This window comes from Rousettus aegyptiacus, unplaced genomic scaffold (assembly GCF_014176215.1).
Source record: "Rousettus aegyptiacus isolate mRouAeg1 unplaced genomic scaffold, mRouAeg1.p scaffold_m13_p_8, whole genome shotgun sequence".
Lineage (NCBI taxonomy): Eukaryota > Metazoa > Chordata > Mammalia > Chiroptera > Pteropodidae > Rousettus > Rousettus aegyptiacus.
Genome location: NW_023416311.1, coordinates 109050614 through 109064274, shown reverse-complemented (window position 1 = coordinate 109064274; position 13661 = coordinate 109050614). Strand labels below are relative to the sequence as shown.

At 57.5% G+C, this 13661-nt stretch overlaps 2 protein-coding genes across 4 annotated transcripts in view; one reads left to right on the top strand and one right to left on the bottom strand.

The window, feature by feature from the left end:
• The window catches only part of ADCY2 (adenylate cyclase 2), a 304109-nt gene extending 292394 nt beyond the window's left edge, over positions 1 to 11715 (top strand). The window contains exons 23-26 of the mRNA XM_016130145.2: positions 1127 to 1241; positions 4685 to 4809; positions 6081 to 6274; positions 11304 to 11715. Coding sequence (XP_015985631.2) covers positions 1127 to 1241; positions 4685 to 4809; positions 6081 to 6233 — 393 coding nt within the window. The 3' untranslated portion in view covers positions 6234 to 6274; positions 11304 to 11715. The remainder of the gene's footprint in view (positions 1 to 1126; positions 1242 to 4684; positions 4810 to 6080; positions 6275 to 11303) is intronic.
• The window catches only part of CUNH5orf49 (chromosome unknown C5orf49 homolog), a 59117-nt gene that overhangs the window by 40698 nt on the left and 4758 nt on the right, over positions 1 to 13661 (bottom strand). For 2 of the 3 annotated variants that reach the window (XM_016130146.2, XM_036226299.1), the window contains exon 2: positions 11921 to 12037. In XM_016130146.2, the coding sequence (XP_015985632.2) occupies positions 11921 to 12037 (117 nt within the window). Of the gene's footprint in view, positions 1 to 5374; positions 10486 to 11920; positions 12038 to 13661 lie in introns of those variants that run through there. The other variant, XM_016130147.2, reaches the window with a different exon arrangement.

Here is a 13661-nt window from a genome sequence, read left to right as displayed (position 1 = left end):
AACTGCAGAGGTAAATATAAATATAATAGATGTTACTGATTAATGGTAAATGTAAATTAGTAACAGGAATAGTAAACAAAAATTAAGAGGAAATAGAAATAGAAATTTCGACTCATCCCCTTAGGAAACCCTGGACTTTCTTTCCGACTTCACATGTATGAAAACTCTTTCCCCAAGGACGATGAACCGCGCAGGGACTGGGGGCAGCAGAGGCGGGAGCTCGTTACCCCCGCGATGGTTTGCCAGGGTCGCCGCAGTCACACAGACCAGTGACGTGAGGCACGGCCGTTTCTCCTGCTCACAGTCCTGGCGGCCAGAGATCCACGGTCAGCCTTCCGGCAGGGCCGGCCGCCTCTGGGCCGGGCGCGCCCTGGCTCGCAGCTGGCCTTCCCCTCCTTAGGCCTTCGCGTGGCCTCTTCCCTGCTCGATCTGTGGCCTGATTTCCTTTTCACGGAAGGACACCTGTCCTGCTGGACTGGTCAGTCATACTAATGACCTGATTTAATCTTGATCACCTCTTTAAAGACCCTTTCTCCAAATACAGTACTAGGGGGTAGGACGTCAGTTCAGGGGGACTTATGTCAGCCCATAACACCCCCTCCCCCAAATGCTGAAAGGAGGGAGTAGTGTATTTGGGGGGGGGGAGCTGTAGCAGGTGTGGGGTGGCAAAGAGGAAGAATGAACCCCCAGCCTCTCTCCAGTACCCCCGCTTTCCCTGGCCCCCTCCCATCGGTCATCCAGCGGGAAACCAGGGCACACGGAAGGGGCCCTCCCTGCAGGTCGGCCTCCCAGCCAGGGCCCCAGGAGAAGGGGAAGGCTGGGCGTGGGGGGCCACGGAGAACCGGCAGCCAGCCCCTCCCCACGGGAGCCTCCTGCTGGCCATTTCTGGGTGACGGGGCGCAGACCGCACCCAGTGGCGTCTGGTTTTCACTGTCCTCAGCCACGCAAATGAATTCGGGCACAGCAGGCGCTTCTCAAGCTGAGGCTGGTTCTCACCGCCGCCCGGTCAGCTGCCCGGTCATCGCTGGCCGCCAGCCCCTGGGCGCGGAGCCAGGGCGGGGCCGGAGGGAGAGGGCCTGGCCGGCCGCGCCCAGCACTGCCTCGCGGGCTGTGTCTGTCCCCGCAGGAGCCCGAGCGCCAGTACACGCACATCGGCACCATGGTGGAGTTCGCCTTCGCGCTGGGGGCCAAGCTGACCGCCATCAACAAGCACTCCTTCAATGACTTCAAGCTGCGCGTGGGTAGGTCTGGCCTGGGGCCTGGGCGTGGGGGGAGCGAGGGCCTCGCCCGCGGGGACGGAGAGCCCTGACGAACGGGACTCGGGACTCGGGGGCGGCGGGACTGGCTGCTGCTCCGAGTCCCCGAAGCGCTCGCACACAAATTAGGAGAGAAAGTGGGGAAACAGTGTGCGCGTGCGTGTGTGTGTGCGCGTGTGTGTGCGCGCGCGCGTGTGTGTGCGTGTGTGTGTGCGTGTGTGTGCGCGTGTGCGTGCGCGTGCGCGTGTGTGTGTGTGTGCGTGTGCGAGTGTAGCAGGTGGACCACAGGCTGGATTTTAGTCCCACCGCCCCTGTCCCTTGGCCAGGGACCAGCCGTGACCTGCCCAGCCTCAGCCACCCTGAGCGGCTCGCATAAGCCCCTGACGGGAAGCCGCTCCGTTATCTCACGGACGGCTGCCAACAGCCCCGCCACGGGCTAGAAGACGCATCCAGACTTCGGAGAAGTGACACTGTGAAAAAAAAATACGTGTTTTTAGACGCATCTTAGACTTGCTGAAACAGTCACATGCCCCTGGCCGCCGCCTGCCAGGACGCCGAGCTGGCAGCTGCAGGCCGCGGGCCCCGGACGGCCGTGGCCTCCCGGAGCGAACGCTCAGACGGCAGAGAGAGATCCGGCTCTCGTTTAGAAGAAAATTCTAATCAGTACTTTCCTTACTTTGAGTTGGTCCTTTTGGCGTGTTTCATGATTACTCCCCTTTTACGGATGTTTCTCCAAAAAAAAAGAAGCAGAAGCGAGCCCACGGCCGGAAGAGCTGCCCGACCGCTTGTTTCTCCCGGGGGCGCCGTCCCCTCGAGCCCACAGATGAGCAGTTCAGCCAGCTCCGTCCGGGTGGCTTCTCACTTCTCTTAGACACCGATTCCAGCTTTTTAAAAAATCCCGCTATTTAGAGCTATTTTTCGTCCTTGGCATCTCTTGAGCAAGTGGGACTCTCCTCTCGGTAGGTCCTCTGCATTGTCGGCGAATGGGCACATTTTTCTCTACACCCGCTCACCTCCTTGCACACGGACCTCTGGCTGGGCTGCACCGTATACAAAGGTGGGGGGCCCAGGTGGGCAGGAGGCCGCCCCGTTGCCCACTGACCACGTCGAACTGGGAGTTGGCCCTTTGACCCTGGAGAGTCTTTATTGTCTTGTCAGCTTGGAAAATGGGCTCTTCAAAGTTTCATACTACCTACCCTCCTTTAAAAATATATACATATTGCATGGCAGAATGACCCCTCCATTGTCGAACATACACGGGCCGCAATAACGCTGCCCTTTGGGGACAGTTACTTGCCAGTCACATGCTTATCTTCCAAGCACGGTGTTCTGGGTCTCCACCACGGCAATGTTTTTCAAATTGCCGTGAGCAGCGGAACGGGTCTCCCGCGAAGGCATTTGCCGAGTGCCGACTTCGCGCTGATTACTGGGTAACCAATAACGACCATCCGCTCCCCCACCCCGCACACCAGCCCTTCTCTGCTTCTAAGGCGGCCTCGGCTCCGTGTTTCGCTGCTTGGCCTTTGAATCTGCCTTTGCCCGCACCCCAGCCCTCTCCCGGGGCGCAGCCTCCCCGCTCCACCTCGGGGCCTGGCACCATCCAGGGGCAGTTCGCGGTAGGAACTCGGAAGAATGATAATGCACCCCTTCAAAAAAAAAAAAAACAAGAAAAAAAGATGCTGCAAATAAGGAGAGCCGACTCCGCCCCCGACGTCCTTCCTGTGCGTTCAGCCGCAGAGTCAGTTAGTGGGGGCCACAGGTTGAGCACGGGCTTGCGCTGGAGCAGAGGCCGCCCCATTGCCGCGGTACCCGCCCCGGCTCCCCCCGCCCCCAGCCGCTGGCAAGCAGGACTCAGAGCCACCAGAAGCAAAGCCGGAGGTCGAGGGGGCTGAGGCCGCCCCGCCCGCTGGCAGCCGGTGCCTGGGCACCCCGACCCGCGCGGCAGAGCTGGAGTGCATGCCTTGGGGTGCCCAAGGCAGAGGCGTCGAGTTTTGCCGAGGGCTCCACAAGCGCGGGAGAGTTTCTCTCCCGCCTCAGAAAGTGTGATTTGGTGAGACAGCGTTCGCCCGAGTTTCCTGATGCGTCTCCATCGCACAGAGGAAGCGTGGCCTGAGATCTGTAAGACGCCGTAGGGCACGAGGTGGTTCGGCAGTGGGGAGCGAACTCTCAGAAACACCCTCCGGAATCACAGGGAGGCGAGATCTGGAGGGAAGGGGGGATGGCCCATGGACTCCATAGCTCCCTTTGCATTTCTGCCCCGCCTCCGAGCCATTGCGAAAAACTGGGTGTGTGTGTGTGAGCTGAGTTCCTGGGACGAGGACTCGTCCAAGCGGGTGCGCTAGGGGTGGGGGACGAGCCCCCCCGACCCTGACTGGGGAGGCTGATCGGAATTTTGAAGCTTTGGCGCCCGGTGGCAGAGGCCATCTCAGTATCCCATCCGGCGTCAACGCGCACCTGCCCTTAGGTGTATCCACGGTTTTATAATTGCAATTACTAAGAGGGGCCACTCAGAGCAACTGTCACCTTCATGGTGGCCCAAGGCGCCTCGTTATCTGAGGAAGTACCCCAGGAATCCGATAAACCCACCGTCGTGCCTGCCTTGGCGACAGCTCGGCCAGCCGGGCTGAGGAGAAAGGGCTCGTGAATTTCCCGAGCGACCTTGGGTGGCGTGCCCCCAAGAATCGCAGTTTGTGGGGAGGCTTATTCCCTAGAGGTTGAGTTGTCTTCACTCTGATGGGCACAGAGCCTTAAGGCCGCTCTTAGGGTCATGGGAGCCAAGACCCTAAGCTGCCACCCCTGAGCAGCCTTCCAGAGCTTGTCTGGAGACCATCCGTGTGTTACCTTTGCTCCCCAGGGCCGAGTGTCTGCCCTGGGGTCCCCCCCAAACATGAGGCTCTAGGGAATGCAAAGCTGTTGGAAAGCAATATAATTATCAGCTCCTGCCTGAGATTAAATAGCAGCCTAGAAAAACCAGAAAACCCCATATGAGCTGCTTTTCCACGTTTTGGTTTTCAAGCTGCCCTGTTGGTAGGTACACAACAAACGTTTACTAATTATAGAAAGAAAAGAGAGAGAGAGAGAGGGAGGGAGGGAGGGAGGAAGAGAGAGAGAGAGAGAGAGAGAGAGAAAACAAAACAATTGTATCGCAATGTTTGGTTTCTCAAAGCACAATTAATTTGCTATTACGAAACAATGATAAATGGACATATGAGAACGAGTCGAGTCCAGAACAGGGGTAGCGGGGAGACAAACCAACACGTTAATGTTCTTGAGAGGACGAAACGAGCGGGGTCGTTTCCTCGCTGGAGAGCTCCGTGGGCTGAGGGGGGTTTGCGACGATGGGTTTAGGCGACCCGGTGAGGCTCTGTGTTTGCGACGAGCCGCGGCCGCAGCTCAGCTCAGCTCAGCTCTGCTCTGCCCTGCCGCAGGCATGAACCACGGCCCCGTGATCGCCGGCGTGATCGGCGCCCAGAAGCCGCAGTACGACATCTGGGGCAACACCGTCAACGTGGCCAGCAGGATGGACAGCACCGGGGTCCTGGACAAGATTCAGGTAGCTCGGCCGCCGCGGGCCGCGTGTCCCCTGGGGACCCGCCAATGAGTCTAGTAGTCGTTTCACTAACATATTAAAACAAAGGCAAGAACCTTGAAATTCGCTTCAATCTTGAAAATAACCTTGAGAGAACCTGGAGAAAAGCTTGACGTTCACTTACGTTTTACTCTTTTTAGTGGGGGGAGCATGGATTCATTTCCGCATTAACTATTAACAGTAATTAAAAAGTGTAGCAGTATCAAGGCCATTGCAGCTGTGAAAGTAAGTGACCGCTGAGGGGGACGGGCAGGAGTTGAGCCTGCCCCCCCCCATCTCCTGACCAAACGCCTTTCAAAGGGCGTCGCGAGGGAGCGGGGCTGTGTACCCCGAACCACAGGTTACCCCGCCTTCCTCTCCCGGGGCCGGGACTGGACAGAGGGACGAGGGACCCGGAGCTGCCGGGCGGGGCGGTGGGGGGTCAGGGGCGGTGTGGGTGGCCGCGCTCGGCCGGACTCGAGCGGAGCGTGGAGATGCGGAAGCGACCGGCAGGAAACGAGGAGTCTGGTCACGCTGACGGGCTGCGAGGGAGGGGCCCGCTCCCTCCGCGTCCGCGTCCGCCCGTGCGGAGGACGCACGCACCGACCCGCGAGCCGTGCGCCGTTAGCAACGTCCGGCGGCGTCAGCTTGAGGCCGTGTTATCCGTGTGCGTTGAACCTGACACACGGGGCCGTCTGCAGGGGCTGACCGTGCCGCTCAGGGCGGCTCCTGATCATTAAGATCTATTTTCACTGCTTATTATTTCCCGAAAAGACATTCGTGGCCGTTTGTAAGCATCGCCAACACCGTACCATTCCAGCATATTTGGATTTGCTTTTTTTTTTTTTTCCCACCAGGTCTCTTAAAAGTGCACGCTTAATTTTCACAGGGTGGATGTCATAGTGGGTACCCAGGCTTAATTTTTCAGAGATGGGGGGCGGTTAGAAATTATTCTATTACCTCATCCACAATATTGATGACCATCGCATCGTGGTCCACTTAACCCTGGAGATGACTTGAATTTTAGGTGTTTCTAGTTTTCACTGTCGCAGCCCTGAATTTGACATCCTTAAAATGTTACTATTATTATTTTTTCTTCTAATGGATTAGCCTTTCTCCTGATTTCTCAGGAGCGGCACCGATGGGCCGAAGAACGTGAACACTGTGGGGCCCTGTGTCCTTACAGGCGGGCGGCCTTCCCAGCGGGCCGGGCCGTGCCCCGCCCTGAGCGCCCTCCGCTTTCCATGCGCTTGCAGGTCACGGAGGAGACCAGCCTCATCCTGCAGACGCTGGGGTACACGTGCACGTGCCGGGGCATCATCAACGTGAAGGGCAAGGGGGAGCTGAAGACCTACTTCGTGAGCACGGAAATGTCCGGCTCCCTCTCCCAGAGCAACCTGGCCGCCTGAGGCGTCGCCGTCGGCGGTGGGAAGGCCGCGTTGTCAGGAAGGTACGATGCGCTTTCTGGCCGCGGCTTTTTGTCCCTCGTGTCTCGATGCGCGTGCTCTGTTCTGTCCTCCGGAGCCTCCGCAGACTCGTCCCCACAGCCCGGCAGCTACCGCTGGGTGTGCGGCGCGTGCCGAGATCCTCTGCCACTCCGAAGGAACAGAGACGGGCGTGCGGGAGGCGGAGCAGAAACGGTCCCGGAACGGGCGTGGGCGACGGAGGCGGAGCGAGCAGACGTTCCCGAGGCAATAAGCCCCGGGGCTGTGTGTTCTCTTCGGGGGGGGCATGCTCTTCCCCGGAGGACGTGGGAGCGCGCCCGCCGCTCCCGCTCGCCTGACGCTAACGCGCACAGCCAGTTGTGAATAAGTGGAGTCCCGTGGCCCGCGAGGAGTCTGACGGCCTTGCCAGGGCGTCTCGCGGCCAGGGGACCCGCGGCCTCGTCCCCTTGCTGCGTCGCGTGTGCCGGCTGTGCGTGGCCTCCCGTCACCGGCATCAGTTCTCACGGCCCGGGACCAGTTTCGTACCAAACGCATCTGATGTTTCGATGCCGTCGTCTTCTGTAAGGTCGACTCATTAAACGTTTCACGCACTTCGGGTCGTAGCGTCTGCATCTACTCGCCCTTCCTCCTTTCTCCTGGGGGCTGCTCCTTTTCCGTCTCTTCTCCCTGTTGGCAGTTGCTTCGGAAAGTGCCTTCCAGAAGCAAAGATTGAAATGTCCTTGAGCCACTCGGATCGGGACAAAGTTTGTGAAAACTTGGTGACGCCGCTCACGGGGTGCGGGGGGGGCGGGGGGAGCACGCCCCCTGCGTCAAGGGCTCTGCCCTTCGCTGTGGCATCTCCAGAGAGCGTTTTCGGAGAAACATTTTAATATTAAAAGGTTCTCTATTAGCAGCAACACCCCGTCTGTCCCCATACTCTGGTCTACCATAACCCTTTGGTAAGCTATCAGACACAGGCTGCGTAAGGATAATTCAGAACAACCATGCAAATTAGCAATAAACAGCTCGAACAAACCAGGAGAAACCGCCGAGCCCCACAGTCTGCCCAGTATGTCTGAGGAAGTGAGAGAAGGTGCGGAGCCTTCAAGTTGGAAGACCTGGCGGATTTGGTTCTAGTAAATTCAACTCTAAAGTTTCGGCTTTTTCTTCCCATAGAGAAGTCACACTTAGCCAAAGGGCGACATGAACACAGTGTTGTGTAAAGTCACGTTTACGGCAAAGCGGCAGATCCCGGGCTGGTTGGGCAAACCAGGTTTCTGTTCTTGGCTCGGGGCTGGGTCCGTAAGAGGCGGGGGCCCCACGGTCTGTTGGGGACAGCCTCTCCCTGGGGGTGCGGACTTGCAGCCCGAGCCCCCCGGTGGGAGGGCCGACCCTGATGTTTTACCAGCTGGGCGCCTGTGAACACGGCTGTCAGGCTCTCTCGGGACCCTCCCCTCGCGGGTGGTTACACGGGCCGCTGACCGACCCGGCCAAGCCGTGCGAGCATGTTCTCGGCGCTGACACGGCAGCCCTGTGGGGCCCTGGGCCCCGTCTCGGATCAAAGCGCTTATGGAGACTAGCGACGGACTTTTGTCGCCGAAATGGGGCTCCGGCATGTCTCCTTCAAGTGCCTGCTCAGTCAGGGTTTTCGCTCCTGTAAACGCAACTCAGCATCGGCCTCCGTGCACCTAATTCTCCAAAAGGGCGACGGGAAGAAGGAAAAGAGCGTGAGGACCTCGGTCCCCGCTCTCACCGAAGCCCGTTCGGGATGCTCGGGTCCGGCGACTCCCAACCGGCCTCGCGCGTCGTCCGTAGCAGGCCGGGCGGCTGCGCCTGTGGGCTCTCCGTCCCTTGGCCCAGGGCACTGCACGTCACCTGCCCTTAGTGGACGCCCGCAGCTGGGTGAGTCACCAAGCGCTCTGAAATGCGCCCCCCGCGCCCCGCCAAGTGCTGAGTTGGGTGAAAAGAACCGGAGAGAGGAACCGTTTCCTTCCCAAGGCCGCCTCACCAGTCGTGCCAAACGATGGCGCTTTCACAGCAGCCGAGGTCGCCGCCGGTCTGCTCTGCAAAGGTCTGTGCGAACGCGGCGTCTCTCAAAGTGCGGTCCCCACCCAGCAGCCTCGGCCTCACCCGGAACGCGTTAGAGATGCAGAGTCTCAGGCCGCGCCCCGGACCTGCCGCGTTCCGTTAGATGCCACGTTCTCCGGGCGATCCTGCCCTGCCGCCGAGCCCGAGACCCTCTGCCTCTCACGAATGAGCAGACAGGTGCAGAGAGGTCCGGGGGTTGTTCGAAGGGTCCCAGGTGATCGGTGATTGAGACGAGACTAGAATGGAAAACTGCCTGTCCCCTGAAATCTGAAAGTGTGACTCCTGGTCCAGGCGCCTCGAGCTGTGGCAACCACAGAATTCCCGCGAGCGGAGCCCCGCGAACCACGGGGCTCGCCGTTCACGCCCGCCCGCCCGTGGACCCTGAGCCCGCTGGAAGGTGAGGCGCCTCTCAGCCCCCTCGGCCTCATGACCAGCGCCTGAGTCCCGTCCCCCAAAACCGCAGTGGTATCAACACATCCGCTTCGAGGTGTCCGCGATGTTCCTTGGCCTGAGGGCAGCCGCCGCCACCTTCCGGACAAGTTCTCTGAGTATGTGTTTCTCCTGGATAAGGTGACTTCACGGGCATTCGTGGGCTGGCTTTAGGTGGTAAAAGTCAAGATGCCGAGGGATGTGCATTCACTCCCAACAACCGTGAAATCCTTTGAAACCTTGCCCAGCTCAAGTCTTGCTTTTTAAAAGTAGGAGAAAGTTAAGGAGTGTGATCTGACTTAAAGTAAATGAAAATAATTTAGTTTGATGCTAATTTATTGCAGTTTCTTTCAGATGAAGGCGCTTCTTAGGGAGGCCTTGTCTTCCTTAGTGATCAAGACCAAAGAAAGAGTAATTTATAAAAATGTTCACAACCGCAACTTTATATATTTTCTATTACATTATTATAAATATGGTTGAATTCACCCAAAGGCATTCCAAATAAACTACTGCGATTTGGGGAAGTAAATAGAAAATGAAAAAAAAAAATTCAAAACAATGAAGAAATATTTACAAGTCACTCAGCCTCGAAATTACTAGCAATTTAGTATCATGTGTCCTTAGAGAATCAAAGTAATGAAACCGGCAGTGGAGGAATGGCGTGGGAATTAGTTAGGCCACGTGCCCACGAACTGCTGAGCTGTGGGAAGTTCAGTCGCCCTAGATGAAGGGCGACCTCTTCTACGGGATCCATTCGTGAAAAATACAGCCAGTACCTTAATACTCGAGTAAGTTTCCAATTTTTTGCACAAACATTCCCAACTTAGGTTAAAAGCGTCTGCTTCTAAAAAGAAAACTGTCGGACGCAGCGGTGGCTGCACCTGCGGTGGGGGCGTCCTGGCCGAGCCCCGGGGTAATATTGCTTCCCTCAGGAGTAGGACCTGCCCCCACCCACCTTGCCAATGCCGGAACGCGGGCTCCAGGAGGTGAGACGCTGGCCCCTCGCCCAGCGGCCGGCAAACCAGGAGCCCGCGTGCTGCCCAGGTCCGTCCGACACTAACGTCCAACCTCTTCCCATGACCTGTGTGACTGCTTCTCCCCGGGGGAGTGACAGGGGTATTGCTGGCCACCGCCGAGGCCACCGCCGAGGCCACCCGTCCGTCCTAGGCCTATGGCCCTCTATTGTGCAGAATTCTGGCGGCCCAGACCTCCGGGCGGAAAGCGCGTGGCAGAGAGCTGTCTCCTCCGGGAGGAAGGCCGCGCGAGCTGGCCCTGCCGTCGGCGACAGTGCTGGTGACGGTCAGGACCGGGCGCGCTGCTCCCCAGCGCCCCCCTCCCCGGTACACCCCGCAAACAAGGACACCGACCGCCGGCAGTGGCCACAGCTCCCGGATTTATTCCGCTGCCCGCGCTGGATCCAGCCCCAGCACCGTGTCATCTGAAATCGTCTCGCGGGGAACCCGCCACGCCCCACGTCCCCCCTGAGCGCAACAGGCAGCGCGTCCGGCCGGCCCGGAGCCCCGCGCACCCCCAGGCGGCGTCAGGCCGGCTCCACGTGCCCGAAGTCCGGCGCCTGGAGGCCGGGGACGCCGTTCTTGCGGTAGAAGTCCGCCTTCACGTGGTTGGCGCGGCCATGGTCACGGTTCAGCGGCTCCACCGGCTGGCAAATGCGCCTCCCGTACACCGACGACGTCAGCACCCCGACGGGCCTCTCCTGCTCCTGTGCGGGCAGCGGGCACACGGGTCAGCGCCCCACCGCGCCCCGGCTCCCTGGGGGCTGCTGCACACTGACCCCAGGGGACCTCTGAACGGGCGGGGTCCTGCCCCTCTGCTCAGAGCCCTCAGGGGGCCTCAGGTCCTTCAGAGGACAGGCAAAGCCCTTGCCCTGGCGGCCAGGTGCCTCTGACTGCCAGGTTCACGGGCCTCCTTCCCCTCGTCCTCCCAGCCCCCTCCCTCCTCAGCCCCCGCCCCCGTCTCCCCAGCACCCCGCGCCCCGCGCCCCTTTCGCGTTCCCCATCCTCCTAAAAGGCTTCGCTTCTCTGCACATCACTTATTTCTACCTGGATCGTGCTCATTATGTAGCTGGCTTTCATTGTCCTGTCTCCCTGTGGGACCGTCAGCTCTAGCAGGACAGACCCTTCCGCCTTATCACCTGTATGCTCAGTAGGACCCGGGAGGTGCTCAGAAACTATGACTGGGCCTAAGAAATGCTGGCATGTTCTCATCAGAGGAAAGCATCAACTTCACCCCCAACTCGAAATGAAACAACATAAACAGAAACAGTAGAAAAAAAACATTAATATCCAGGACTTAGCTGGCAATGCCTCCTAGTACCTCCATCACTTAATTGCACATCGAAATAATAAGTGTCACTAAAAGTGACATGGTGGCATTCTTATACAATAGCCACAGTCAAAATTCCAACAGTCTAGAAAGAAATCCCCCCCTAAGCTGCTTTTAAGTTCTGATTTCTGTGTATCGTATAAAGAGGTTATGATGTTAATTCGGCACGACTTTTAATCATCATCCTTTCCTCAGATCGGACTCTGTGGAGACAATGTCCACGTGTGGAAAGGAGGCTGGAGGGCCCGGCCCGCTAAGGACGACACCATCTCCTCCCCCCCGGATGCCTGCTGCGATCCTGACCTCCTCGCCCTGTGACTTTTGTCCCTTCTGTCGGTCACCCGCCTGTGCCGCTGACTACGAGCCGAGCCTCCCTCCCAGAGCACCGTGGGGAGAGAAGAGAGGACCTGCGCTATGTGTGGGTGGCGGCAACCTGGCCATCGAGTGGGAGACACACTCCTGTGTCTGTGGGTTCATCCCCAGGAGCCCAGTGTCCCTAGAACAACTGTGACAGCCTGGACTCAGGTTAAGCGAAATCCTATTTTATCTGTTGGAAAGAACGTCTTAGTTTTGCTTCCATTAAATTATTAAATTCTATAGAACGAAACGACGGAGTCATAAAAATTAATACACGGCCAGGTGACAGAACAGACTGAGGAGAGCAATAGCAGCACCTTGGTCTCGGCTCCTTGTCACGGTCACAGACACACCGTGACGCCGTGTTAAACGTGCGCGCACACACACACACACACACACACACACCCACGCGGCGGACCCACCGCTGCCCTGCTGACACGCGGCGCCCGCATTACCTCCTCGTTAATGTGAAGTCCCAGGTTTTTTGCATGTTCTCTGTCATCTCGGTGCAGTTTCTGATTATAACCTGGGTTCCTCTTGAAAACACAGTCGTAGAGGGAAATGACTCCTGTCTGGGGAGTAAAAGGAGAGAGAAAGCCTCGGGTTAAAGGAACACGCGGGCTGAGCCACTGAGGCGTCATGGAGCTCGGAAGCCAGCCCGCTCCGTGACGGGGACACCCAGCGTGTCCCAGCTGCACCAAGGGGAAGGCCACCTCACGAGCAGGCGGCCGGGCCCACCGCCAGGGCAGGTGGCCGAGAGGCCCCCGGGAGCTTGGGGTTTTCCTCCACGTCCACGGATCCCTCTGAATCCATCGAGTTCAATCCTTAAGATAATAATCCACTGGATGTGTGTTTTTCTCCATTTCTATTGTTTTTTGTCTTTCTCACATTTTCTGTGCTAAGTTTGTACTGCTTTGAAAATTAACAATAACCTGGATACTAGGACTATATAACTAAACAGAAGTTATCGTTTGCAGGCCAATAGGCAGCTGTCTACATGCAAACCCCTCTAGAGAGACGGAAATACTTTCTTTAATCATATGTGGTAGTTAAAACAATTGCAATTCACGTATATGTATAAATATATATATATTGCTATATATTATACATCTGTATGTACAATATACACATATATAGCAAATATATATATATATATATAATATATACACACAGCCCTGCTGTATTAGAAAACGATCCTGTTAGCAGAGCTATCTGGGATACCTCCATTTTTTCATCCCAACTTTTTCTTAGTGCAAAAGTCAGTCTGTCTTATTTGGTACCTAGTAAAAGGAAGAGAAATCCATGCGTTAGCCCCTCTTCGGTCCTCCCCCCGTGAGTCATTTACGTCCCTCCGGCCCAGGGCCAGTTGATGCGAATCCTCAGCAGCAAAGCCAGCCTCACGGGGTTGGGGGCCCGGGCGCTGTGACCGCTGCCACTGGTTCGTCTGTCTTTCCCAGATGGCGATGCTAGAGTGGTGCCTTCCCAATGCAGGACGCGGTGGCGGAAGGTCCACGGTCTGTTGGAACACACACTACCGTTGCCACCGCGGGAGCTCGGGGGGCCGGCAGTGGTGGCGATGCCCCAGGTGACGTGCGGCTCCGGCCCAGCGAATGCTTCGCAGGTCCTCCGGCCGCCTGTGAGCTTCTGCTGGGGAAGTTTTGAAGATAATGCAGATGTGGCTACTGTCCTGATGCAATTAACCATTCAGTAAGGAAGACCAGGCCATCTTTTAGAACTGTTTTAAGGTTCTTAAGAGTTCCGATGGCCACAGGCTTACGGCGTTTATTCGGTCACTGCTGGAAACAGGGTCTACCTACGTTCAGAGTCACTCCAAGGGACACAGAGGAAGGAGCAGTGCCTTCCGAGCTGGTCTGTCCCCCAGTGGCCATTTAACGATGTCACCACACAGGAGCTCCTTCTCAGCATTGTCTTCTCCCGCCCAACTCCTGGGTCTGCTCTTGCTCTAGTCTGGCTGGCCTTGACCTTCATCCCAACGGAAGGCAGCTTGACGCCAGCTCATGCATGTACCCATAGGGTCAAAAACCATAGAGCCCAGATCAGTGGGAAGATGTGTTATTCGACCCTGGGTACTGCGAAAATGGGCTAGCTATTTAGCGATAAAAAATAAACTTGGATCTTCACAGGGTAGACAAAAGTAAACTCAGGATGGATGAGAAAAATAAGTGAAAAGAATAC